The 26,012-nt window shown below is 30.1% G+C and overlaps 2 protein-coding genes across 6 annotated transcripts in view; one reads left to right on the forward strand and one right to left on the reverse strand.

Annotated features, from left to right (window-relative positions):
* Positions 1–725: 725 nt before the first annotated feature.
* LOC109609241 (DNA ligase 1-like) lies at positions 726–25,711 on the reverse strand. Of its 3 annotated transcripts, none has more exons than XM_049961340.1 (7): positions 25,356–25,711; positions 9,100–9,143; positions 8,520–8,647; positions 5,904–6,125; positions 3,271–3,404; positions 2,908–3,216; positions 726–2,856 (listed from the first exon to the last, which is right to left on the reverse strand). In XM_049961340.1, the coding sequence occupies exons 2-7, from the start codon at positions 9,137–9,139 to the stop codon at positions 1,020–1,022; spliced, it is 2,670 nt and encodes an 889-aa protein (XP_049817297.1). In that variant the 5' UTR covers positions 9,140–9,143; positions 25,356–25,711; the 3' UTR covers positions 726–1,019. The 3 variants fall into 3 exon arrangements, with proteins under 3 accessions (XP_049817297.1, XP_049817303.1, XP_049817295.1); XM_049961346.1 differs by lacking the exon at positions 25,356–25,711 and adding an exon at positions 13,784–14,034 and having other exon boundaries at positions 2,920–3,216; XM_049961338.1 differs by lacking the exon at positions 25,356–25,711 and adding an exon at positions 13,784–14,034.
* LOC109609186 (uncharacterized) overlaps positions 11,977–26,012 on the forward strand; it is a 35,476-nt gene continuing 21,440 nt past the window's right edge. For 2 of the 3 annotated variants that reach the window (XM_049961356.1, XM_020025816.2), the window contains exon 1: positions 11,977–12,148. The gene's annotated coding sequence lies outside the window, so the exon portion shown is untranslated. Of the gene's footprint in view, positions 12,153–26,012 lie in introns of all 3 variants that reach the window. The other variant, XM_049961362.1, reaches the window with a different exon arrangement.

Raw genomic sequence — 26,012 nt, forward strand, 5'->3', positions numbered from 1 at the left:
AAACAGTTCACGCAGAACTTCTAAGTTGCGACGAAGAAAGAGGTCTAGACAATTTAGAAAAAGAAAATATTTGTCTACTAATACAGATGATAGTGAAGACGCGATGGAAACATCAACAGCAAAAAGGATAAAGACACAATATGAAGATGAAATTAATTCTACGTCTCCAGTAAGTAATGACAATGCAAAAAAAAATTTTGGACCAGATAATACGGATACAAATATAATGCAAAACAAAACGAAGAATCAAAACAAATTTACATATAAAGAAACAAATGAACAAATTAGCCGCGGTAGACACTCCGAAGATAATCTACAAAGAAACCAAATTTTTCGTAGCATAAAAAACGACACGAATATAAACACTTCAAAACCACAAACCATATCTAAGAAAATTGTCAAAGATAAAAAGACTAGGACCAGATCTGTAAGCTTTAACCGTAAAATTTAAAGGAAAATATAGTAAGACCGGAAAGTGGACTAAGAAAGCTGTAGGTAATTCTTCACTTTTATGAACTTAAAAGAATAATCTCCTTAAAAATGTGGTTTAATAAATAATTGTAAAATGTATTCCACAATAGTACTGGAGATAAGAACTATGTGAATCAAGTTTTTGTATAATAATTTTTGGTAATAAATGTTTCATATAACTTAATTTGTACATAATTTATTAAGGATGTAGGACGTAAGTAACTAATTTAAGCGTTATAAAAAATATGCATTCCTAATTTTTTAATCTTTTTATTTAATCATTAAATATAAATATATTTTGTATACATTTTTGGGACAATCAGAAACATTGTTTAAACTTAAAGATATATACAATAGATATCACTTACATTTGGAAGTTTGGTCAACAATTAATTTAGCCTATGAGATTGTTGACCAACGATTCCGACCACGCCTTAACTAACATAAATATCCGATTTCTTCTTTTTCTTCAATCGCACACGAAAATTAATTTATAGAGAAACATTTATATTAATACACCTAATAATTTATATGGCTTTTGAGTATTCTTAATAGCTTGTGTAGTACGCTTGCGTTTGTCTGGGCCTAAAGTTGCCTCCAATTGTACTATATTGTTGACCTGTGTTCGTATTAGAGAACTGTTCAGTGTTAGCGCCCTCGTACCTCGTTGGTCTTGAAACTTTGCCCTGATAATTGTAATCAGAACTAGCTGGACTTAAAACTGGATCTAGAACGTATCTAGGTCGTTGGAACGAACTGAAGGTGTAGTCGTTGGCAGCACTAAAGCCCGTGGGAAATCCCCTGACTGGCAAATTTGGCAGTGTTGGATTCAAAGCGTCGTTCAAAGTTACATCGTACTCATTCAAGTCTAGTGGATTTTTTTCAACAAGTTTCGGTTTCTGGGTTGTTCTAGGCCCATTGTACTCCTTATTTTGATATGGTCTTTGCTCTTGTCTGTTTGAATTGGGTTCATCGGAAGCAACAAACTTCTGTCGAATTGGCACTTTAATAATTATTGGGGAAGGTTTGAAGGGTTTCTTGTCTATTACTTCAGGTTGTACATATTCACTTTTTTGCTGTTCTTTTTGAATGTACTCAGTGGACTTCAATTCGAATTTGTTTAGTTTTTGATTGGACTCTCTTTCATCCTGTAATTCTGGTTCTTCCGAAACGGTGTCATAATCTTCTTCATTGTATTTATTCGTTTTTCCGGTCACTTTCGAACCTACTGGTTGTAAACCTCTCGCAGAATAAGGATTACCTCCTCTGCTTGGCAAAAAAGGCCTCTTTACAATACGAACAATTGGCTCCTGTTTATATTCAGGCGCCTCTGTAGTGGTTGTAGTAGTTGTAGTAGTTGTGGTTGTAGTAGTCGTACTAGTGGTAGACGGTTTTTCTTTTATTTCCTTAGGCTTTGAAATTTTGGGTTCTTCCTCTTCATAATCCTCGTAATACTCCTCCACAACTGGACGTTTTCTGCTGCTTGATGTATACCTGTTACCATTGGATTTGGGTCTTTTAGTGCTGGATTTAGGTCTCTCATATGTATCCTCAGATTCTTCTACTGCAGGTTTAGCACTAGAAACTCTGTGTCTCCAAGGCTTTCTACTGTCTTTGTTGTCACGTTTTTCTGGTTCTTCTCTTTGGGAAGATCCTTTATTCGGTCTTTCATTGGATTCAACAGGTTTTCTACTTGGTTTTTCTCTAGGTTCTTCCTCGTAGTCGTCATAATAATCATCATCTAATTTAGGAGGAGGTGCTTGAGTAGCAACCGGTTTATAGGCATATTTGTCAGCTTCATTTTTTGGCACAGGAAGCTTTATTCTCGGAGCTACTCTTGGACGATCATATATAGTTCCACTGACGGGCTTAATGATTGGCCTCTCCTCAGTGACAATTGGTTTGTTATTTCTTCTTTCCTCTTTTCTAGGTCTTTCGTAAGGTCTGCTATCATCTGCTTGAGGCTCCTCTTCGTAATCATCATAGGGCCTTTTTTGTGATTTTCTAGGTGGTTTTCTCTCCTCATCGTCTCTTTCTTGTTGTCTTCTCTTATTAAAAATAGGTCTTCTATCATTTCTTTCTTCATTACTATTTTTACGTTTGTTAGTTTCTCCATATGGGCGTCTCTTGTCGTATGCCCTGTCAGACGATCTTTTATCAGAGTCGTCTTCATTAGACTTTCTTTTGTCATTATCGCGTCTTAAACTAACATTTTCGTCTCTATCCTTTCTATCGTCATTATCAACTCTTCTGTCATCTTCTTCATCATCATAATCGTATTTTCGTCTATCCTTGTTCTTCCTTCTATCGACAGGCCTTCTTTCATCTCTATCATAAGGCCTCTTTCTATCTTCGTCACGTCTGCCAGATCCACGACGTTCATATCTGAAACGATAAAATCAAACATAGAAGTTGGCGTATATATACAACCAATACCTATCCTCGTACTCATCATCGTATTCATCATACACAGGTCTTGGCCTGGGTCTTGGCCTTTTCCACCTACTTCCCTGTCTTGGACGAACGTAATAATCATCTTCATAATAGTCGTCTTCGTAGTAGTCGTAGTCGGCTGGCCTTCGTCTTGGTGGAGGTCTTCTACGCCTTCCTGGCTGTCTTCTAGGAGCAACTCCCACGCCAGTAGGTTGACCAACAGGTGGCAATAGTGGAGCATCTGCTGGAGTTGTTCGAATTACCAGGGGTTCGGCGGTAGTTGTGGATGCAGCTTTATACAACGCATCATTTCTATGTGGATTATTTAATTTAGTTTTTGTTAATTTTAAGTATAAATTTACATACCTATGCCAGTATTTCTTAGAATTTACGCAATCAACTTCCGATACGAAATGACAGATGAAGGTCTTCTGATCAAAGGCAGTGTAGTTGGCGCATAAGAAGTCATATCTGGTTCCGAAAAGGCAGTGATGATAAACCTAAGAATGAAAAATTGTAAGGAAATTATTTCTTAATGTGACACAATGGTGGGAATGAAGGTTCATATTCAAAGCAATTGTATCGTCCATAAAGTTGCGTAATTGTTGTTTTCATTGTTTAAACAATTGAATTGCCTGCCACAGTTTTATATAATGATTATGCCACAGGTTAACTGTGATACTGCTTCATTGATAAAATAACATTTAAAAATAAAGTTTTAAAAGTGAATATTGAAAAGTTCGACCTTGAAATATACACTTACATCTGCAACAGGTGAGTCCCCATATCTGACCGCAGGTTAAATACCATAGTGTTTCTGATTTGTTCCAGTTTGTGTGTTTTAGTTACACATCATCATGTAAAGTTATGAAAAGTAAATCCTAAATAGCCTCTTTTTCACTCCGGAGCTAGTTAATTATTATGAATGACGATAACTTTTAATAGTCTTAATCGATAACAACTGACATTGCAGTTGTTGTCACTTTCACTGCTATAGTGAAATTAGTCCAAATCGAATGAAAGACAGGGTCTTCTTAATTTTGTATTCTTGCCAATAATGTATATTTTTAAATTTATTCCGAGGCCAATTAATTATGTAACCTGACTTGCTTCATTTGCTATAATAATTGTTTATTTAAATAATTCAAGTGTTTCATCCTTCGACTTTCTATTGCTAAATTATTTTGCAAATATGCATTGCACTCAATTCAGTAAGTAGGAAAATGCATTGTTTATTCATTTTTGAGATTGAAGAAATACGCAAATACTGATTAAATTGATTAAATGTTAGGGCTATAAATTAGTTTATCTTAATTAGGTCTTTGATTTAGCAATTATGTTACTTATCTGAATTTTATTATATTCTTATAAATGTTAACAGGTTGGGCCGACAATACTGTAGTAAATAATGTGCGAGTTTTATTTGTATAATCTGCATTAATTATGTTACATAATAGTTTAAGAATATTAAATATAGATGTGACTCAAAATTTTTATTTTTAAAACTACATGTTCATGGAATATTTTACTAGTGTTGTGATCATATTATAATATATATTTAAAAATTCTTGTAATTAACTCAAAATATATCTAGGTATATGTTATACAGGACCTTTTGAAAATGCCCCACTCAACTGAATGAGGATAAGTTTTAAAAATATTGTTTTAGAAACGCTTACTTGTATTATTCGTGTTTTGTAAACTTATATTTAGCTTTATTTTATTTATATTTAAATGTAGTTTTTTGGAAGAGCATCAACGACATATTTATGCTAAAGATGCTGTGTTAATTTTAAGGTTGTTTAGTAGTAGTGAATTATTAAAATAATTATCATATCAGTGATTGTTAAGCAAAAAAAAAAAATAATAATAATAATACACGGAATCCGGTCTATAATGTTTCAGTAATTAATTATTTCATGTTTACAATCTAAAAATACTTCTCTTTTAAATAGGTTTTTAATGAACCTCCTTCTTGAACTTCGAATGCTCTACCCTCGTATACATGTGTGTTATTATAAACATTTTTCTGAATTTCTGCATTTCAAGTAAATATTAACCTATAATTTTATAAAGGATAATAAAACATATTATTATTATTGTTATTATTATTATTGAGATATTCAGTATATCAAGTGTCAATTTCTAATTTAAAACTGAACAATAAAATTTTGTTATATGCTTCTCTAAAGAATAATTAATGGTGCTCTAAAATTTCTGACACGTGAAAGATCAAATTTTACATACCTCGTTAAATTTGATGTTCATAAAAAATACAATTAGTGCGTTTCTTATCGGACGAAAGTAAATTCCTGAAAGCAGGAAATTGTAATGTACCATAAGTGAAATTTGGTTTGGTATAAATTTTTCTTCAAGTTTCAAGACCGCCAACACGATTCTATTAACCTTGATCTTAAAGATATGAACGCAGTTTCTAAGAAAAAAGTTCACTTTCTTTGCTCAGGAAAATCCATTTGATTGTCGTTATTGGTTCCCCCGATCAGTGTTGTTGTGTTAGTATTACTCCACGAATTGAAACATTGACATTGCAGTATCGGCATGACCTTTTCCGATTATTTCACATGAGTTGCCAAATGAAAAGAAAGTTTTTCTCTTCCGTTACGTAATGCGTAACCTATGACAAACATCGCAACCAGAACTAAACACTTCCTTATGACTTCCCATGTTAGACGTCGCCCACAATAAATATTAAATTATATAACCATTTAAATAGATAAAACTAAAATAATATCAATGTCTCGTTTCTTGCTTTATTCATGTACATATCTAGAAAACTATTATTTTAAAGAATATCCGTAGATTAATTAGTTTTAACTTATATACGTTTATTTAAGCAATTATTATGTAGTTGTAATTTTTAAAGTAATTCTGAAGGTTCGATCGAGTAACGATTTACGAAAAACGTTTAAACTAAACAAAATTTCAAAACATTCAATTATGATTAATTTGTTTAACAGTTAATAAAAAGAATTACTTACTTGACATTTGTGTGGGACACTTGCATAAAATCCGTCGTGAAGTCCGTCACATTTAAAGTCGATTTCCTCATCTGGGACCCTTTCATAGAAAGGATAATCGGATAAATTGTAGCCGTTAAGTTCCTTGGGCAAGTTGGGGTCCCATTTATAGTCGATCTGGGGATTCCCCGTTAACGTTGGACCAGTGGCATTCGTCTCCAAACTGGATTCCGTACTAGCACCCTGGAAAAACCATCGTTTATATATCGAATTTTATGATTAGTTGCGCGATGACAAACATTGCGACGAATTAGTTCACATTTCCCATTGATGTTTCAGTATAGTTATGTGGATTTTCCATTCAATTGGTACCGACCAACTTTCGGATGACCTCAAAATTCCGCTGCTGGGTATCTTTATATAATAGGTATGTGTACATGTACTTGATATTTAGTTAAATGATATAAAACCCGAAAGCGCCAGAAGATATTTACAACGTTCCATGACCAGTTTGTTTAATTATAGAAGCGCAACACGTAAAAATCAACAATTTTATATCAAAACAGAAATGATTTATATATATTATTGATTTTCTGAATATACAGTCCATAATTTTATTTTAATATAATAAATTTTTATAATTAATATGTTGTTTGTGGAAGAAGGTAAAAGAGTTAAATGACTTGGTTCTTGTCGTGCTTAAAAAAATGTATAGCTGTAAGTTTTTTAAAGATTAATTATGCCTGTAAAGACATTTTCCTTTCATATTAATTTACATTATAATTAACAAAATAAGTTAGATTTACATATTATTAATTAAAACCTATTGAATATATTTAAATTATTTTATAATGATCCAAAGCTTTTTAAAAATTAAAAATCTGAATATTTTAACCAAAATTTATTTGTTCAAATATTTTAAAACGAAAATATATTTATAATTTTTATCTTATATTATATATTCTATAAGTAGTTAGAAGATAGTATTAAGAATTCCAATATTAGAATAATTAAATGTGAAGTAATTCTCTGTCTTAAACAACGCCTTTTTTAACATTTTCCTATGCATATATTATTAAAAATTATAATTGATTTTAAATAAATTCTGTAAAATAATAAACAGTAAATAACATAAACTTTTCTATTTATTATATAAAAGCATTTTATACCTTCACACAAGAATAAAAAAAGAAAATCTGGTTTCTACCTATCATATTTAAAACATACAGTGTGGCGCTTTTGAAAGCAGGACTTCCGCATATAATACGAAAAAGGTATATAAAACTTGAATATCCCAATATTCAACGCAATTTTAGATAGTTTATTTCATATTATTTTTATTTTTTCCACAAAATTATGAATAGACATAATTATTTTTATGAAATTTAGTACATATCCATTTATAACGTCCAATGGCATACTTTGCTATTAAATATTTGCTAGTATGATTTCTTCAATTTACATATCTAAAAATTATTCGTTATATTTTGGTTTTGTGCCAAAAAACTTATATAGACATTTCTTTGTTAAAATGCCAATTTTTTAGACAACTGTGTAAATTTAATATTTATAAAATTTCAGTTAAAAGCATTTTCAAGTTACTTAATTAGTTTATTAATGAACTTTTCAATTTTATTTAGATCTGAGTCATATTTTTGTCGGTACAGATTTTGTGTAAATTATAATTTACATTTATTTTATTGAAAAACTTTCTACTTAAACAATACAGACTAAAATAAAAAAATGAAAGGTGTGACACAATATAAAACATTTAATTTATAAAATTTATTACTTGGTTCCTTCAAGGTAAAATCACAAAATAAAATACACAATAATATATTTAACTACTTTTTGAATACATAATATACAAGTTATGACATTGTGAAATTATATATTCTTTTAATATACTAATTTTGTATTTGTCATGAAATTTCTAAAACGTAATTTTGCTGATGAAGAAAATGTAGGTGTTGTAACAAACAGCAATATCACTAGATGTGGTCCACATCCAACTCCCAACTGTTCATACTTAATCTCGTAACTTATTTTTATTACAATTACGCCAATACGTTGGCAATTGCATATAATATCATATAAATTACATAATTTAGTTTATATTTCTAGTAGTTTTAATAACTTTTCTAAGCCTTATGTAGGTATGTGTTTGCAATAACGCACTTGTCCACGTTCGAAAAACGGGGATAAAAAATTTGTAGAAAGTGAATTATTTAGAGCGCAACGGAATTATTTATGGTCGTGTATTTAAAGTTCCTCGTGTGTATTTTAATTGTATAAATAATTAATTAACGATCAGTGATTTCGCGACACCCCAAATGATAAATGCAATGAGATCAATGTTTCGTGTCGGGCTAAATAATGACAGAAAAAAAGTGGCATGCAACATGCACTTTTCGATTCACCGGCCGTGACTTTCAAGCACATCATTAGTTATGATTTATCCTAGACCAGTAAATTACCATCGAATTTTCTCATCGCTGGCATTTAAATGTGACACAAAAAACTTGCACATGTAAATATTTATAGAACGTGCCATTTTTTCTAAAATGTCATTTTATGAGCCTTACCCAAGGCCGCAATTAATATTAATAATCGAAAAAATTGCACGTAGAAACCTACTTCGTCTTCACCAGTGGGGTTGGAGTCGTCCGAAGGCACTTCCGTTGTGGTCGTTGTCGATGATTTGCCAAAAATTAGGGCAGTTGCCCTTATACCATAGACATCTTGAAGACTTAACCAAAGGACACCTACGACAGTATCTCGTGTTAACAATAAATAGATTTAACACACTTCTTAGCTAAGTAAAAAGTAAAATGATGATTCAGTTAAATTGGAATTAAATGGAAAGCTCTAAATTTATTCTTTTCGTGTCCAACATTAATTTAGTGAGAAACACGAACCGTGATTGCAAACAACCTTGTGTTACAGTTTTATTGTGCTCGACTTTCGATTAATTCTAAATGATTTTGGATTATTCAATATTGGCAGAGTACCAGATTTGTTGTAGATTAAAAGTACATTTTGCTTAGTGTTTCTTAACTAAATATGAATGAACAAAGACAAACGGTGTTAGAAAGTTACAAAACGAAACGAAATTAATTGCAACTTCGTAGACATATGGTCATATGTAATATGTAGGTGAAGGTTGTGTTTGTTTTGCATTTAGAATAAAACAGTTTTTTAATATATTTTCACTGACCTGCTGACAGGAGGATCCACAGTCCGGGTGGCCTCCTCATTCTCCTGAAAAAGAACAATAGTTTTTAATGTTGTGAAACATATCGGGAACATAGTGATAACATCTTGCACTCAGGCCTCATAAAAAGAAACAATTACCAAGTACAAAGTAGACAATTACAAACAATTGATATTATCAGGGAGGATAAAAATGAAATTATGTCTTGGAGGTTGCTTGGGTTGCAAATTATCCTGTTCTCTCATCTTTGATACACGAGAGAAAGAGAACACTGACATGAACATATCGTACCAATTAATTTAAGTAATTTATCAACCGCGTTTATTACACAGTTACAGATTTTTAGGTGCGGATTTAAATTTATACATAAACAATGCACTGGAACACTTTCTCAATTTGCAAATCGGCAGCAAAAGTTCTTTCAAGGTTGATCTTAATCTCCTCCTTTACTTCTTGTGTTACGGACTGAAGTAGGAAGTGATCTGGTGGACCATTAAGATAACTTAAAAAAATTTACGTAAAATTTCCTATTACGTATATATATATAATTAATATTATATATTAGTTAAATTTTTAAATTTAATATTTAATTAATCAATACATTGAGTTTTAAAACGTTGTCAAGTTTAACATTATTATCACTTAAATTAGAGACACTTTTGGATTTTACTCATAACATTCAAGTCATTTATTCCATATATTTATGTTTTTATGAAATAAACAATTTTCAAGAAAAAATATTTAATTTAATGTATGTCTTCAATTTTTAATTATTTCTAAAATATGTCTAATTTAATTATAAGTGAAGCTCGAAAATGGTTCTTAGTGGATTATAGGGCTTATGAGGCAGAGAATCATCACGCTACTGTAACAGACAGAATCAGGTAGGATATAGACATGTAAATGACTTCAGACATTGAAAACTTAGAGGAAGATTAGAACATAACAAAAAAATAAAAAATTGACTCTAAGATATCATCAGATGAAAATTTATCAGAAATCAAAAATTAATATGATAATTCTGAAAACACCATTTTAACATAAATGTTGAGGCTTTCGTGACCATTGTTTATTTGTTCGGGTTTATAGGTTGATGTTTGTTGAAATTATTTCCTCAGCATACTAGACCTCTGAAGATGCTAACCACTCGTGCTAACGAAACGTCAGGAAATAATTCAACAAACGTCAACCTATAAACCCGAACAAATATATATATGGCTTCATTTTAACGTTGTAAATAACAAACAAACCGAACCTTTTCATATAAATTTATTTGTATTTGAATGACGGTTTGGATGACCCCTTAATGGATTTCCAAACATGGATCAGCCATACATTAGCTTTCAACTTTCAAAAAATTATTTATTAATCCTAAAAGGATTAAATCTTTTTTCGTCCTTGGTAAAAATCACAAACTTAATTCTTGAAGCAAAATACCAAGTTAGGAAAGTTTAGTATTATAATTAATTTTATCAAGGAATGTGATATAAAATTGCAAAGCAGGAGTGACTGAACCATTTTTGTACTTCCTGATCAGTAACTAAATATACTGGTTTTTGATTTTTTTTTAAATTACATGGCGTAAAAAGTTACAACTGACGGATACCTTTGAAATAAACACACTGTGTACGTGCAATCTTCATAATGAAACCAATCATCATAAAAATTTATAGACATTCTTATTAGACAATGTGCAATGTTAATGAATGGATTGAATTAATTCCATGTAAAAAATGCGAGCATTACAGCAAAATAATGAGGCGAAAGTAGGAAGGCATTTCTATTTGGTATACGTATTATTATTCAAATTAATATTTTCCATACAACCATACAATACATTCGTTTTCATAAATTTTAAAAAATTTCATTTTGAACCTGTTTTAACAATAGAAATTCACTATGATAATGTAAGAATTCTAGAACGAAACTAGCATGTAAAACGATTCACCGACAAGGTACTCTAGTTCTTGTCCCTTTTACTTTCCTTCTTGCCTCGGGAGAAAGTAATTTGGATTACCTCATCAATTTTCAAGGTTAAGTCCAATAGGTATTCATCGTTTTATTAAAATTGGTTCAAACAAAGTCGATTAATAAACAGTAAACTGTTGATAATCATTGCTATTAATCTACATTTAAGCGATATTAGATTGACAATTTAATTGCTATTATGAGTATATTCGAAAGTTTGCAATGTTTCGAATAGTTAAGGGCAATTTATAAGTGAATGTAGCGTGTTATTAATGTTGATTTTCTTGTGTTGTCTCTTAGAAATGGGAAATGTATAGAACTGTGTCAATAAGACCGTTTGAGATATGTACTCAGAACCAGGATTTAGATGCAATCTCAGAATCGATTTACAATTTTAAATTCTTATATAGCTGTTATGACAGTCTTACAAAAAATAATTCTTTTCCTAATTTTCCTATTATTTATTTTGAAAACATTTTTTAATAAAATCGCTTTATTGTATCTCTTAAAATAAAATGATAGATGTATGCATAGGTAATTCCAGTTTGTTTCAACGACCGTCAATAAAGACAAAAGAAAGAATTTTCTTTCTTATCTGTCTTTCGGATTTATGTACACGTTTTAGATAAGCCATTATAAATGCCAATTTGACCACTCACTAAAATTCACAAAAAAAGAAATGACATTTACTTTTATGCACAAATAAACAAAGCATAAAAATCAAATAAATTAGTGAAAGTCGCATCTGGATACCATTATTATTGCCAGTGATGTAAACAAAAATATAAAAGACAATCAGCAGACATTCAAATTATTATTTGTGAAAAAACCAAAACATTATTTGTCATCCCATCGAGATTAAGATACCGGTTTGTACTAATTTGCCAGAAGACCATCCTTTCTCAGGTCAATTACGGGACTTCATCGTCATAAAACCCACTGACATTTTAAGAATGGCAAAGTGCTGATAGAATCTGAAGTCTTGAATTAATGCAAACGAATATTGTATAATTATAGACCAGTGAGTTTTGTCGGCCATAGTTATGACACCATCGAAGAATGAAGAACGTGAAGAACTTAAATGGTGGGTGAGTTTAATTATCCAACGTTTATACACAATAACGGTATAATCGTCGATTGATCACGTGAAAATGATTGTCATTATTATGATAGCAACCTTTTTTTTTAGTTTATAACGAAGGATCGTCATCGATTTTTATTAATATTTTAATCACGTTGAAAAGTAACTGTACACTTCATGAAATATATATGATAAATCTCGTCTTCGACATAAACACTTTTATGTTTATTTATAGAAAATGCCGCTTTTATTAATTTTTTACTAAAAATTTCTAGCGAAACTGTCTGCTAATTGAATAATTATGGCCATTAAAATCATTTCATTATTTAAATTACATGGGAACATTCACATGCCGGTAAATTGCAGCAATTGTGTTAAGAAATTGGAACAATCAACTCCAAATAATTCACCCGCCGGAGATAGATAAATAGCAATTTTCGAAATAATTTTTTGAATTTTGAGTTTACGCCGACCAATTCCGAGGATACAGGCTGGATTTTTGGGTTATTAATGGATAAAGTATATTAAGCAACTTGCTTATTTACTTTAAATGTTTGCATTTCGAAATTTTTCTAAACGTTTAGTGTGAAATCGATATTTGAAGGTTACAATGTTATTCGACATTTTATTATTCACAGTAAAATTCGAATTCGGCGAATTTATGGTATGGTCATATATCAGTCGACCTTTTGCTAAAATTATGCACGAATTAAATATAATTATTTATTCTGTAGAATATTTGTATAGTCATTTCTGTGAACAATATCTTGATATAAATCTGGAACATTTATGTAGGTATATCTGTAACCTCGAATTATTAATAATGTTATGTGTTAAAAAAATTCAAATATTTCATTCTAGTGGCTATAAAAATATTTACGTTGTTAGTTTAGATAAAGAAGAGACAAAAACATTATGTCTATTACTGTCATTGTTTTAGTTTAAGAGTTGTTAAGAAAAACTATTTTTAAAATTGGAAACTTTTTAAATGAATACTACTATCTTTTATAATCGTTGACAAAGAGTTACACAAAGTAGCCAAATACAATAACATAGGTTTTATAGCTAATTTATACAAATCTTCCTACTTATTTAAGATATTTTCATAATTTACATTTTAATAATTAATTAAATCGGAACTCATTAACATATCTCTTAAATAACATGTCCACTTTAAGGGAAATCATTAACACTGTTTTTAAATTTATATTATTTTTTTTTTTTTCATAAATAATCTTATTAACTTATTACTAGTCAAGCTCTAGTAGGCTCGATTTACATGAAATATCTACTAAGCTAACTAATCGTTTGAGAATACAACTCATATTGTGATAAACAAAATCATAATTATGATTATTTAATATTCATTAATATTTTCATTTTTAACTTTATAAATGTAGTGGAAATATTTAATTTCATTAAGAAGTTGCATATTTAATAAAAATATTCAAATGTGTGTTTGTAAAAATAGAAATTAGGAATAAAAGAAACTTAATATTTTCACTAATGCCAAAGCCAATATCCAACTGATTTTGAGTAAAAATTGCCCACACTCCAATAATCAAATCAGCCAAAAAAGCAACAAAGATATTTTAATTAAAGTTCGTCATTAAATTATATTGTAGTACTGAACGGTACCTGAACGATATAGTTTAAAATCCAAATAATATATCACCAATCCAATGAGAGTACCTAATTGACACTGTTCACCAAAAACCGTTCACAAACACTGCGTCATTCGAAAGTACCTGCCACCACCGACTAATCTATCAAAATTAGAAGAAATAAAAAAACAACGATCTATCGCACCAGAAACCCGCCGCCGCGCACGCCAGACGTCGTACCTTCAAAGACACAACATACATTTGTTCAGGTGTTGATTAGCTCGGACCCCACCCTCAAACGCCGACGAAGAAAGGGAAAGGATTTTTCGACCTCCGTCGCTTATGTTAATTTAATAGTTTGCACTAATTGCTTCATTTATGCGACATTTCTTTACACGACGGATTTGTTTTTGTAAATGACACTTATTTCGGCGATTGCCTGGCGTCACCGGTACTTACTTAATCGTGTGGGATTCAAGAACGTAGCTTGGTTGTAGTACCTCTCGATTAACGGTGCGTGTGGACAAGTTAAGTTCGAGATGTTTAAGATATGAAGGCGCCCTTTGGGAAAAAATTCAAATGTCAAAGGAAAACTGTGGTACTACTTTCGACAAAAATTCCTAGATAGCTGATTCTGAAAATTCACATTGAATGTTAATAGTTTTTTAATGTGGAACACATTACGCACAAATATTTCCGTCTCGGTACCACCCGATAGAATTTGAAATATTCAAATTAAGTACACAACAATAATTTAAATATTAATAAGAAAAAAACTATTGGCACACCAATGACCACATACAATATGGAAATTTCCTTTCTCGGTGTTATGGCACAATGAAACAAACTGGACGTGAAATCGGTAACGCATGAAACGGGTGCAGTTTCGAATTTTACGTAAGTATGTAAACCGCGCATTTGACCAGTTGCAGTCCAGCCGACAGTTCCAGTGTCGTGCATTGAACTTGGTGTCCACTTCCTCCACCGTTTCCGTATATGACTCGCATGGATGATCCAACTTGGATCTGCCATGTTGCCTTCTGAAATTTATCATGAATAACAACGTTCGGGGTTAAGCGGTTTCTAACGAATTTTAAAGACTTTTTATTTTATTAATTTTAATTAGGTTTCACTTTTACGTTACATGCGAAAAAACGCGGGCACAAAAGTATTCTTTAATTGAGTGTGATGATTATACAGTTACCCGCCATTTGAACTTAACAGGTGGAACTAAACTCATTACAGAATACAATGCCCGTTGGAGAATTAATATTATTGAATGAAATTAAGAGTTTATGATGCTCTAATAACCGAACACGCACGTTACAATGTTCAAATGAGATTTCGAAGCACATGTGAAATTATTAATTTCCTAAAGTGGACTTTCTATATCCAAACAGAAGATTCTGTGGTGAATAATCTTTATAGCAAGTCAAATTGTTAATTATACACACATATTCAGGTATTCACTACTTTTTATTTACTCTTTTAGACATACATTATGGCCCAATTAAGATAGATATACTCCAGTAACTTTTTCGTTGCTTTTAATGAATAACACAATTTCACAAATTTCATATTTTGATAACACAAATATTCCAAAAAGATCAACTTAATTGGTATCTATGAATCGTAATTATTCAACTAATTCACATCACTCTAAAACATGTTCGTACCAAAATATTTAATTTCAAATACCAGTTTCAAAATAATTAAGATTCATTTTCTAAATCTAGAAGGGCAAAACGATGGACAAGGTAAAATCTTTCACCAACACATGAGTGAAATAGAAAGAAAATATCAAAGCTTCAGAAAAGAACAAATGAAAATTGTCAAAAATTGCTTAAAATTTGAATTTACTGCTGCACGCGGTAACTTTTTTCTGATCAAAATAAATTAGGTATCTCTTTTCATTTATTTGTTTTCGCTCCAGAAAATCTAGATGGTTAAAGAGAAACAGAACAAGGTGAAACATCTTACCAGCACATAAGTGAAATGAAAAAAGATATTAAGGCTTCAGGAAAGAACAAATGTCAAGTCAATTCGAAGCTCTTTATACAATTCAAATTGATGAAACGATTATTTTTCTTTTCATCATAACATTTTCAATTTTTATTCAATCTTGGTCTACCAGCACATGAAATGTTTGTAAATGAATAAACTAAGGATTAAAAATGTAAAACTTGTGACTGAAAAAAAATTTGAATTTTATACAGTTGTTCTCGGTTACTTTTCTTTTCGAAACAAATTAGGTATCGTTGGATGAATAATTTACTCACCTTTCTAACAAAATAAATACAATTTATTTCTATCGAGCTTGCAGTTTATTCAGGACAGAGCATTGAATAAAATGATAAACCGGAAAACACATAATTTAGAGTGGTGTATCAATTAAAACAAAACAAAATAAAAAATGATTTATTGTGTTCAACATACTCTTAATTACTGTAATCTATTGTAATAGTTAAAACAATTGATATGCATACCATAAATAACTGTTTGTATATCACCTGACAATTGTCTATTATAATTTTTTTAGTTAATAAATAAGAAAAACTTCTCAGGACATTTGAAAAAAGTCGGTTTCAAAATTAAAGTTGGTATCCTCTAAACGGTGTATGCCAAATTTCTAAAAAAATATTACATATTAATAAGTTTGTGGAAGGACTAAAAATCATATTTTTCTAATGAAGAAGAATATTTAACATTTCAGTTGCCACAGACAATTAGCTTAATTCTTAATGCCAACAAACCGTACAGATTCAGTTTTGTTTGTTACACTATGTTCACTAATGACACCACTCAATTATACACAGATATTTTAACGAGCAGTAAATTGATTGTGAAAACTAATGCTTCAAGTCAGTCATTCATTCCTCAACTTCAATGCATCAAAAATCTTTTTTGTTAGTGGTGAAATTATTATATTTGAGAAAATATATCCTGTTCAAAAAATATATTTAAAATTAAATTTCTATTGTTGGTCAATCATAAGACAAATATTGAAAATTATAAGATAAATCTAAAATAATTCATACAATTCGTCAAAAAAAAAAAACTAAATAAATTAATTATTCAAAAATTATTAACTCCATGACATGAAAACCATTAAAAAATACTTTCAATTTAAATTTAGTGAACGTAAATATTGTTAAAAAAATGAATAATTTCTTTATCGAAAACAAAATTAATTAATCCATTTTCTAAATTTGTTACATTCCTTAACAAAAAATTGAGGTCATACCGTGAAAAAATTGTCGTCATGATTAATCTACAATAATATAATGTGGTCAGGGATGCCCATCCTCCCAACAAGCCAACTGAAAAGATTTTCATTCCGAAGTGGATCTACAATCAAGCTAATTGGTCCGTTTGTTTATATTTTTTTCAAACAAGGAATGAATTATTTCAGTTTAATTGCACGATTAAACCCATTGCATAATTATACAGATTGTAAACTATTTAAGCTGAAACGGTCGCTGTGACCTGAAACCGTATTTAGCGAAAAATTACGCGAAACAATTAGCTGTTGGGGCAGTTAGCGAAGAGAAAATTCTACGTTTACGGATCGGACTACATTGGTGGCATGCCGGAACTGTTTGGGCGTTCTTTTTTTTTCGCCACAATATCCTGATAAACCTTCTTGACTCGTTGCAGAGGTGTATCATTTTGCATGTTTGCACGCCACTTATCACAACTTTCTTCGGTTAACAGATCCATCCTGTTTCCTGATTGCTCCAGCAAATCCTTCGCCGCCTTCGAAACACATTTAATATTGAGTTCGTTCTTACGTACATATATATTTTCATCGGTCCTGCGGGCGGCCGTTTAAATTTTATGGTGTCGATGGCTCTTTACAATTATTGTGCCATAAAGTATTACGAGTTTTTTTTTTGACTGGGTAAATTATGTAAAATTAATAACTGATTTGTTATTATTTTAAGTGAAAGTGAATACGTATGGGATAGTTTATACAATGGGGAGAACAATCATTGGCAACATCTGCTTCTAATTATCCAATGGGTAATTGAGAAGATCTAGGTAGCATTTTCTATTTTATTTACATCAAAACTCAAGGTTGGAAATTGCGACACAGATATTAACTGATACATCGAACATCCTTGGTCGACTGATTCTTGTTTACTATGTGCATTTCAACTGCAATAAGTAATAAATGTTTCATATACTACTAAGATACGATGTGTTCCTTTGATTTTTTATCGTGTGTTTCCAGTGTCTGTTGAATACAAAGCATTGTCAGACATTTCATAACACATGTCGATAATATGAATGAAATCTGAATGTAAATAGTTAAATTTCTAGATTTTGTAACGTCGCCCCATAAACAATGTAGGTGATAATTGGAACAATCTTTTAATAAAGCAATGCAATTGCATTCAGTGTTTGACAAACGTTATATAACCTAGTTACATAAGGAGGTCAATTATGTATGTAGAACTTTGTATACCTTTTAGGACTTGGTAGACGTAATTTTAAAACGTTTAGGTAAAATAAAACTAATTACTGGGGAATATTACAAGAATCCTTAGCAGGCACGTGTGTTAATGAGAAAATCAACATGTGTTTTTTATTGACAAATTGACACACTTTAATGCATTTGATGAGCAGTAGAAAATTGATTTAGTATACACAATTATGATAATTACAGAACCCTAAAACTAATTTGATTATAATAGATTTATAACACGTATTCAATAATACTAACGACTTCCATCTCTAAATTGCTGAGCAAATATTGAAATCAATAATATAGAAAATAAATATGTACTGCCACTTTTAATTTTAATTGAATTGTTACATTAATTAGGTACATGTAAGTTGAAAATAAATATAAAAATTTCTTCGTCAAAAAAGTATAAAAAAACTTGATAAATATTTTTATTACGGTGAAAACCACCTTGAGATGGAACTGAAAAAAATTAGAAATGTAAATATAAAAAATAATAATTATAGTAAGACAACTGTCTTGTAAAATGTTCCTAGAGTTTATTCAAGGCAAACGTCCCCTCATAACCGACTGATAAACATTCAGTTATTTCAGGGGCTTGGTGTAAAAATATCAGATACTCTTGTTATTCAAAATGCTTAAACATTGGACGAAAGGACGTTGACTTATGGCGATCTTATTGTTTTGCATTTTTTAAACGGGAGTGTCTTTGTTATTAAACAACTGCACGAATATTAATTGTTGTTTTTTATGATTTTCCATAAAAGAGTGAAGACGATCCCAGAATAAATTATCGAGATGTAAATTGAATTGAAATAATTAATAATAAAAGTTAATGTACTCTCTTTACTTATTCGACGAATTGAAAAGACGTCATGTGCAGCCATATTATTTTTTGGATTATTTAACCTCAACGTCGAAGAAAATACATAGATGGATAAAAAACGGGTCAGAATTCATGAAGTCGACCCCATAACACCAAACATTCAATTTCAATTACATTTCTATAAGTAGAGCTTATAGAGGATGTTTCATAACTAACGGGTTATTTAAATACATCCTGTATGTACTGTACATCCAAAATGTAAGTAATCAATTTTTTTTGAGCAAAAATTTACTGGAAAGGATCTTTTTCTTAAGAAATGAGAATTTGATCATCATTTTGTTGTAACATTTTTACTTCTTCTAGTATATCTTATTTTTCTATAAAAGTAAAATAATAAAATGTAATAAATAACTCTTCCACAATAGTCATTGTCAATATGATGTTTTTGAAAAGTATAATTCAATATGTTTTGGCAATTTTTTCAGATTTTTAATTAATATAATTTAATTTAAGAAATTAGATTTTGATTACTAGTTTGATGTATCTCAACTTTCTTGGTGTATCTCAACTTTTTATAAAAGTAAAATAATAAAATATAATAAATACCTTTCCCAAAATAGTCATTGCCAATATGAATATTGTAAGAAGTATAATTTAAAATATTTTAGAAATTTTTCCAGATTTTTACTTAAGAAATTACATTTTGATCATTATTTTTTCTTCTTGGTGTATCTTAATTTTTTATAGTAAAAGTAAAATAATAAAATAGTTCTTGCCGATAAGAGTATTGTTAATTCAGTGAAAAATGACCTTGTCCTAAAGAAATTAGCTTTAGATCATCATTTTGTTGTGACTTTTTTACTTCTTAATTTTTTATAAACGCAAAATAATGTAGTATAACAAATACCTCTCCCAGATTAGTCAATAATTAAAAATGTTTTAGAACCTAACCTAACCTAACTTTTTCCTCTTGGTTACAAGAAAGAACAAAGTTTTGAATTTTGACATAGAAAGATTAAATATAAAAGATAAAAAATACTGAAAATTATACCTTAATTTTTTATAAAAATATTATAGAAATAATAATGTGAATTAACACACAACAAGAAAATGTTCTAATAATTTTTTTCCATTTTATAAAATATTTAAATATATATTTAGATTTAATAAAATATATTATAAATAACGTATGGTATAATTTGAAATAAGACACATATTTTATTAATAGATACATATATTAACACTTTTCTTATAAATTATTTTATTTTTGACTTCATCAATTCCCTCAACTGTTTATTCCGCTCATTCTGCTCATTTTCTTTCTTTATCTCTTCTTCCTTGTGAATATGATCAATTTCCGTATAATATCGTACATTTACAGAATTTTTAAAGTTGACATTCTTGATTTTACTTTGATTTTCCATGGCGAAAGCTCAATCTGTATTTATTCTAACACGTGGTTCATAAAGAATACATAACCTTAAATTGTGTAAAAGGGAGGTGTATTTAAATTTATCCTGTATATTCTTATCACAATTTTTGAATATAATATAAGCTTACTTGCAATTGTGGAAATAGGAAGAGACGAAGTCTGACTGTATCCATTAGTTATTCACATTATGCATATTTTGATGTAATTATGTATATCCCAAGATATATTATCATTATGAATCCTATAAATTAATTTAATCTAGAAATTCTTCTTAAGAATACAATATATACATATTTTAAAATAGTAGGTTAAAAGAAATTAACGCAAAAAAACTTGATTACATATTAAAACTGCTTAATTTTTACATGAGTGCATATATTCATGAGTTTTAATTTTCTCCACATTAATTTTAATAAACTAAGTAAGCTCATTTTATTTCACTTAACTGAAATACTAAAGTTTCTCTTACAAGTTGCTCATTTGTCCAGTTATTTTCCTGGTTCACATTAAAATTTACCAAAAGGACTTCAACCACAATAACCAAGAAAGTTAATAAATTATATCTTTCGCAGGGTTCAGCCACAAAAAGAACCGACAAATAAAGTCCGTCATGGTGAACAGTTTCACTATCAAGTGGAAGATATGAACAAAAATCATAATAAAACAAAACTAGATCGTCAATTATGAAATTCACATCAATAGTGATGAAAAAAACAGTGCATCAATTATCAATACCGATAACAAAGCAGCAAGTGTTAATATTCGAAATTGTCTTAAAATATGTACTGTTAAAAGAAAAATGCGAAAGCTAAACCATTTAAATAATGCTGTTATATATTTCGCCGTCGAACAAGTTACGATTATAAATAGCCATCCGATTACAGATGCGGCTAACACTTTCATTTGTGCGGTTATGTATGAAAAAAATAGCGTAAATCTCTCATTGCTTGGTTAGTTAAAAGCCAATTTGATTATTTAATTGTGTACTGCATGATTTCGTTAACCGGTGACATGTATTGTGTTATGGCAAATTTCACCGAAAGATTGCATTCAAAAATTGCCATGAAATCAAATTTATCATGCTATTATCACATACTCGTAAACAAATATATATAGAAAGTCTAAATTGTCAATAATTATTATTTTGTTTATTAGTGTTAGAAAATAAATTACATAAGTATAAACGGACCGATCATGATTTTAGTGCGTTATGTTGTAGTTCCTATTCGTCGACCCAGTTAATGCATAATAAATCGTATCTTTAGAAAGGGAATATTGTAATTATAATTATTCGTACTGCAATACGTACTTGTATATTCATACGTGTACTTTTCATTCAGTTTCAATAGAACAATACATTAACTTACTTATTAGACGATTTATTATGTTGCATGAAGTGCGCAAACACATCTTGGAAAAGTAGGAATGATGTGAATTATTCCATTGAACATACAAATTGTAAAGTAGACTAGATGTTTTTATACTGCCTTATTATCTTTCAAACATTCCTGTAAACAATAATATTACCAATTTTAGAAAGGGAAGACTATAAATACCTGCGGATCAAAGTTTCTTTGTTATCAATAAAAAATAGTACTCATTCTATTTGGTACTTTCTTTTTATGTAGATTAGAACGTATTTCAAGAATCAAATTCATCAATTAATAAAAATTAATTAGTTTAATTTAGACTCTCAATATTTATTGATGATTATAGTAAAATGGCTCTTCTTTGTAATTCCCATATTATTGGTTTTTAATTCTATTCCAAAATTTTTTTTTATTCTTGTGCTATCCAAATTGTTACAAGAATTTTGTTTGAACTAAAATGTATTTTAAAACATTAATCTACACCAGGCGTGGGACAGTTTTGTTTTCAATAAATTTTTATAAATTATTCATTCTCCTTACTTTGCAATGATTTATGAAAATTATTTATAAAAAAATAAACGAAAGGAAAATCAGTACCTAAAAAAAATAAGTTAATTTTATTCTTGAATATTTAAAGCAAAATATAAAAATTATAATAATATAACATGATTATTGAAAACCGGCTTTTGAAAAAGAAATTTGAATTTCGATCAGTTTTGATAAATATTAATTAAGTTTTGGTTAACAGTAGCTCTCATATTATACATCAAGTTAAAAATATATCATTTCTTTAAAATTGTCTTTTCAATCTTTTATTTTTTATTTATTTCAGTTTGTTGTTTGATTTAATACTGATTTCAAACTAGTTCAAGTGATTACGGCTAAGAAAACTTAGTTTCGTTAATTGGTATGTGTTGGACTGGGTGCTTGGTCTGTAGAAAAGGTACTATAGAAAGGCAATCTCAAATGGCCTGGCATAATGCAGTGTCTCAGCCAATTGCTGGTTCGCCAAAATACTATTGTGCCAGATTTTTTGATATCTGAATACACCATCTATTTTAGGTACTTCCATCCTCCACGATCAACTTCAAAACTTGGAATGATCGAATGAAGTGAAATGAATTCATTTAATTCATAGGTGAATTCCTGAATTATGCTGAATGGGATATAGTAATCTATGTGACGAATTCGGATCTTCCTTACAGATGGACGACGGACCGCAAGGAGTCAGAAGAACCTTAGGAGAAAGACCTAATCCAGCATATTCTTTAGATTGATACGTTGCAGAAATTGTGGAGGTAATGATTTGGGGAACTATTTGTTAAGGAAGTAGAACCCCTCTTGTGTTTATACGGGGTGCTATGAATACACACCGAAATGTACAGGAAATGTACAATTCAGCAGGATAACTCTTAACTTAATACAGCGTTTCAACGGAACGTTTAAGACCAATTCTCCTAACTTGCCCTCTATTAAACACGTGTGATATATGAAACAACTGAGGCACGAAATTCGAGCAATATGGAACATTTTGTCTCAGACACAACTTAACAACCTGATATTCAGCATGCCAAGACGAGCAGATTAGTATGTAAATTAGCAAGGTGGACCTACACACTACTGATGAAACTGCGTGTTATATAATTTCAAAGCTCACTTTTTAATTCGATATTAATTTAGTTTCTATTTACACGTATACCGAATTACATTAATAAATATTATTATTTTTTTTGGGCGTCCTGACTTTATTGATAATTAATTTATTTTTTTGTATATTCGAAATCAAATAATAGAAATAAATATCATTTTAAAAGGTGTTTTTTTTTAATCTTGATAAAGGAGCTCGTTGATGTTAATGGGAACTCATATTTTAATAAAATTTTCCGACAATAACACACAAGTCGTGATTATAATGCACCTGTGTGGTGGTACCTGACCATTCTACAGGCGTAAAATCCACGGGAGTTAGGTGTGGCCGGTTTGCGAGAATTTTTACTGTCTACTAGTGAAGGTGACCGGCTTTTTAACATGGGTAGAGCACAAAACAATAATGCAAATATGTACATATGTATTTTCAGCTTCCTCTACCGCTTCGTACCAACGAAAATTACTCAATATTGTAATGAATAATAAATAATGCATCATAAATTGATTAAATACCTGTGTGTCGTTGATTGCGAAACACCGTTAAATGCATATTACGACAAAATTTTTCACGAACCGATTAATTCAAAATCGACTTTCGCCATCTATGTGAGTAAATGTCACATAGAGGGTATTATTAAAATTACAGAAACATACTGGAAATGTCAACGGATAGAAGACATGAATATTAATGGCTGAGTTTTCGATACAGTTGTGTAAGTATGGTTAAAATTTTATTTACATGAGTGCGTCCATTGACAAATTTCGGACGTTTTCAAATGAATCCCGCTTTCACCATTATCTGTACTGGAACAATCTAAGTAAAATTTAACAAGTATATTTATTCACTTGGCTAGAATATCAGCGAATGATTTTTAAACATCGGTTTACTTCTGGTTTAAATAAATTATCAACACACCCACAAAAAGCATCGGAAAACCAGTCCGAAGGTCTCCTAAGAATAAAAGTATTCTTTTATGAATCTAATAGTAACTTTCATGCAAATTGGAATTGTCCTGTGAGACAGGAACTAATGTTAAAGGTCATTTGTGACATTTTACAATTTTATTAGTAGACGAAGAAATAGAACATAGAAGAAGCATTGTAAAAACAGACAAAAGGGAAAAGTCTTCACCTAATATACGAAAAGATATTATGGCCAAATATAAAGAACTCTTTTATAACAATAAGTTTAAAATATTTGTTAGTACCATTTGATAAATAAAACATCATTTCTAATGATGTGAAACTAAACATTTTTAAGCATATAAAACATAAAATTACTCATTGATTTCAACAATATTCTTATACATAATAAGTAGGAAAAGTTAATAATTATAATAATTTCAATAAGTTTAGGTCTACAATTAGTTGTTCAGCAAATTCTACTTACTCGTTGGGCAATTTCCCCATGTTCCTAAATAATTATTATTTAACCCTTAAATAAATAATTATATTTAGAAAAAGGGGAGATCAAATATACTATTACTAGAAATTTAAATAAATGAATATTTTAGTATAAAATAGGCACTTAAATTAAAGTAAAATATAAATTTACTGATAAATTTAGATCCTGATCGCAATTAAAGCACAAACTAACAACTGATTAGGCATTTGGAATGTCACGTGCACTTTACTCTCAACATTACTTTCTACATTATTAGTCAGAAATAAAACGATTCATATTTCTATTTTTTATTTAGCAGTTTTTCTTTTGTTATTAAGAACATTTCTGTAAGTTTTTATTTCAACGTTTTCTCCGTGACGTACACGGGAAGTAAACATTGACATTTTGTTTACAATTTTTAAAATGATCGCACGTCTGCTGAATGTTACTTTTATATTTAGTGGAACAAAACAACTTACAAGAAATCGATAGCTCCTTGTACCCCGAATCAGGATCTAACACTAATGCATGTCACTCCACCACAACTAAGTATCCACTAAACAACGGTGGCCAGTGCCGACACACGATAAGAAAATTCGTCGATCGGATTCAGTTCAGGAGATTGAGGATGCACTGGTTGATGTATGCGTTGAGCTTGAAAAATGAGAAGGGCGCTATCGCATACGCCCCGAGTTTAATTAATTTGAGGGAACAGTGCACCCTTGGGCGGTTCTTGATTTCGTCGATCAGACACTCGACCAGACAGCAGTTCTGAAGCATTGGACGGCGGAGGAACGAACGACGTCGGACGCGAGAATGAGAATGATTTCTTATGATTATAGTCTTTGACGATGGTCAAACGATGCGGATGATGGAACTTTCTATGGGTGCCCAAGAAGTCGGTGCAGAGATCGAGTGCCGCTTTGCCGAAGTTGTGGTACCCGCAACACTTTCTAAGGTGCTATTCCGTTGTTTTTGCCATAGGCGGAGGTAACAAGTGGCATTGCGACAGCAGGCTGTTGTCTATATAAATGTTTATAAAACATTTGTTTAAAATAAAGTCTAAAAATATCAAGAAATAAATTTATTTGTTGTTTATATATCTGTTTCTTCATCTCAGTATGTAAATATTTTGT

The sequence above is a fragment of the Aethina tumida genome, chromosome 1 (assembly GCF_024364675.1).
Source record: "Aethina tumida isolate Nest 87 chromosome 1, icAetTumi1.1, whole genome shotgun sequence".
NCBI lineage: Eukaryota > Metazoa > Arthropoda > Insecta > Coleoptera > Nitidulidae > Aethina > Aethina tumida.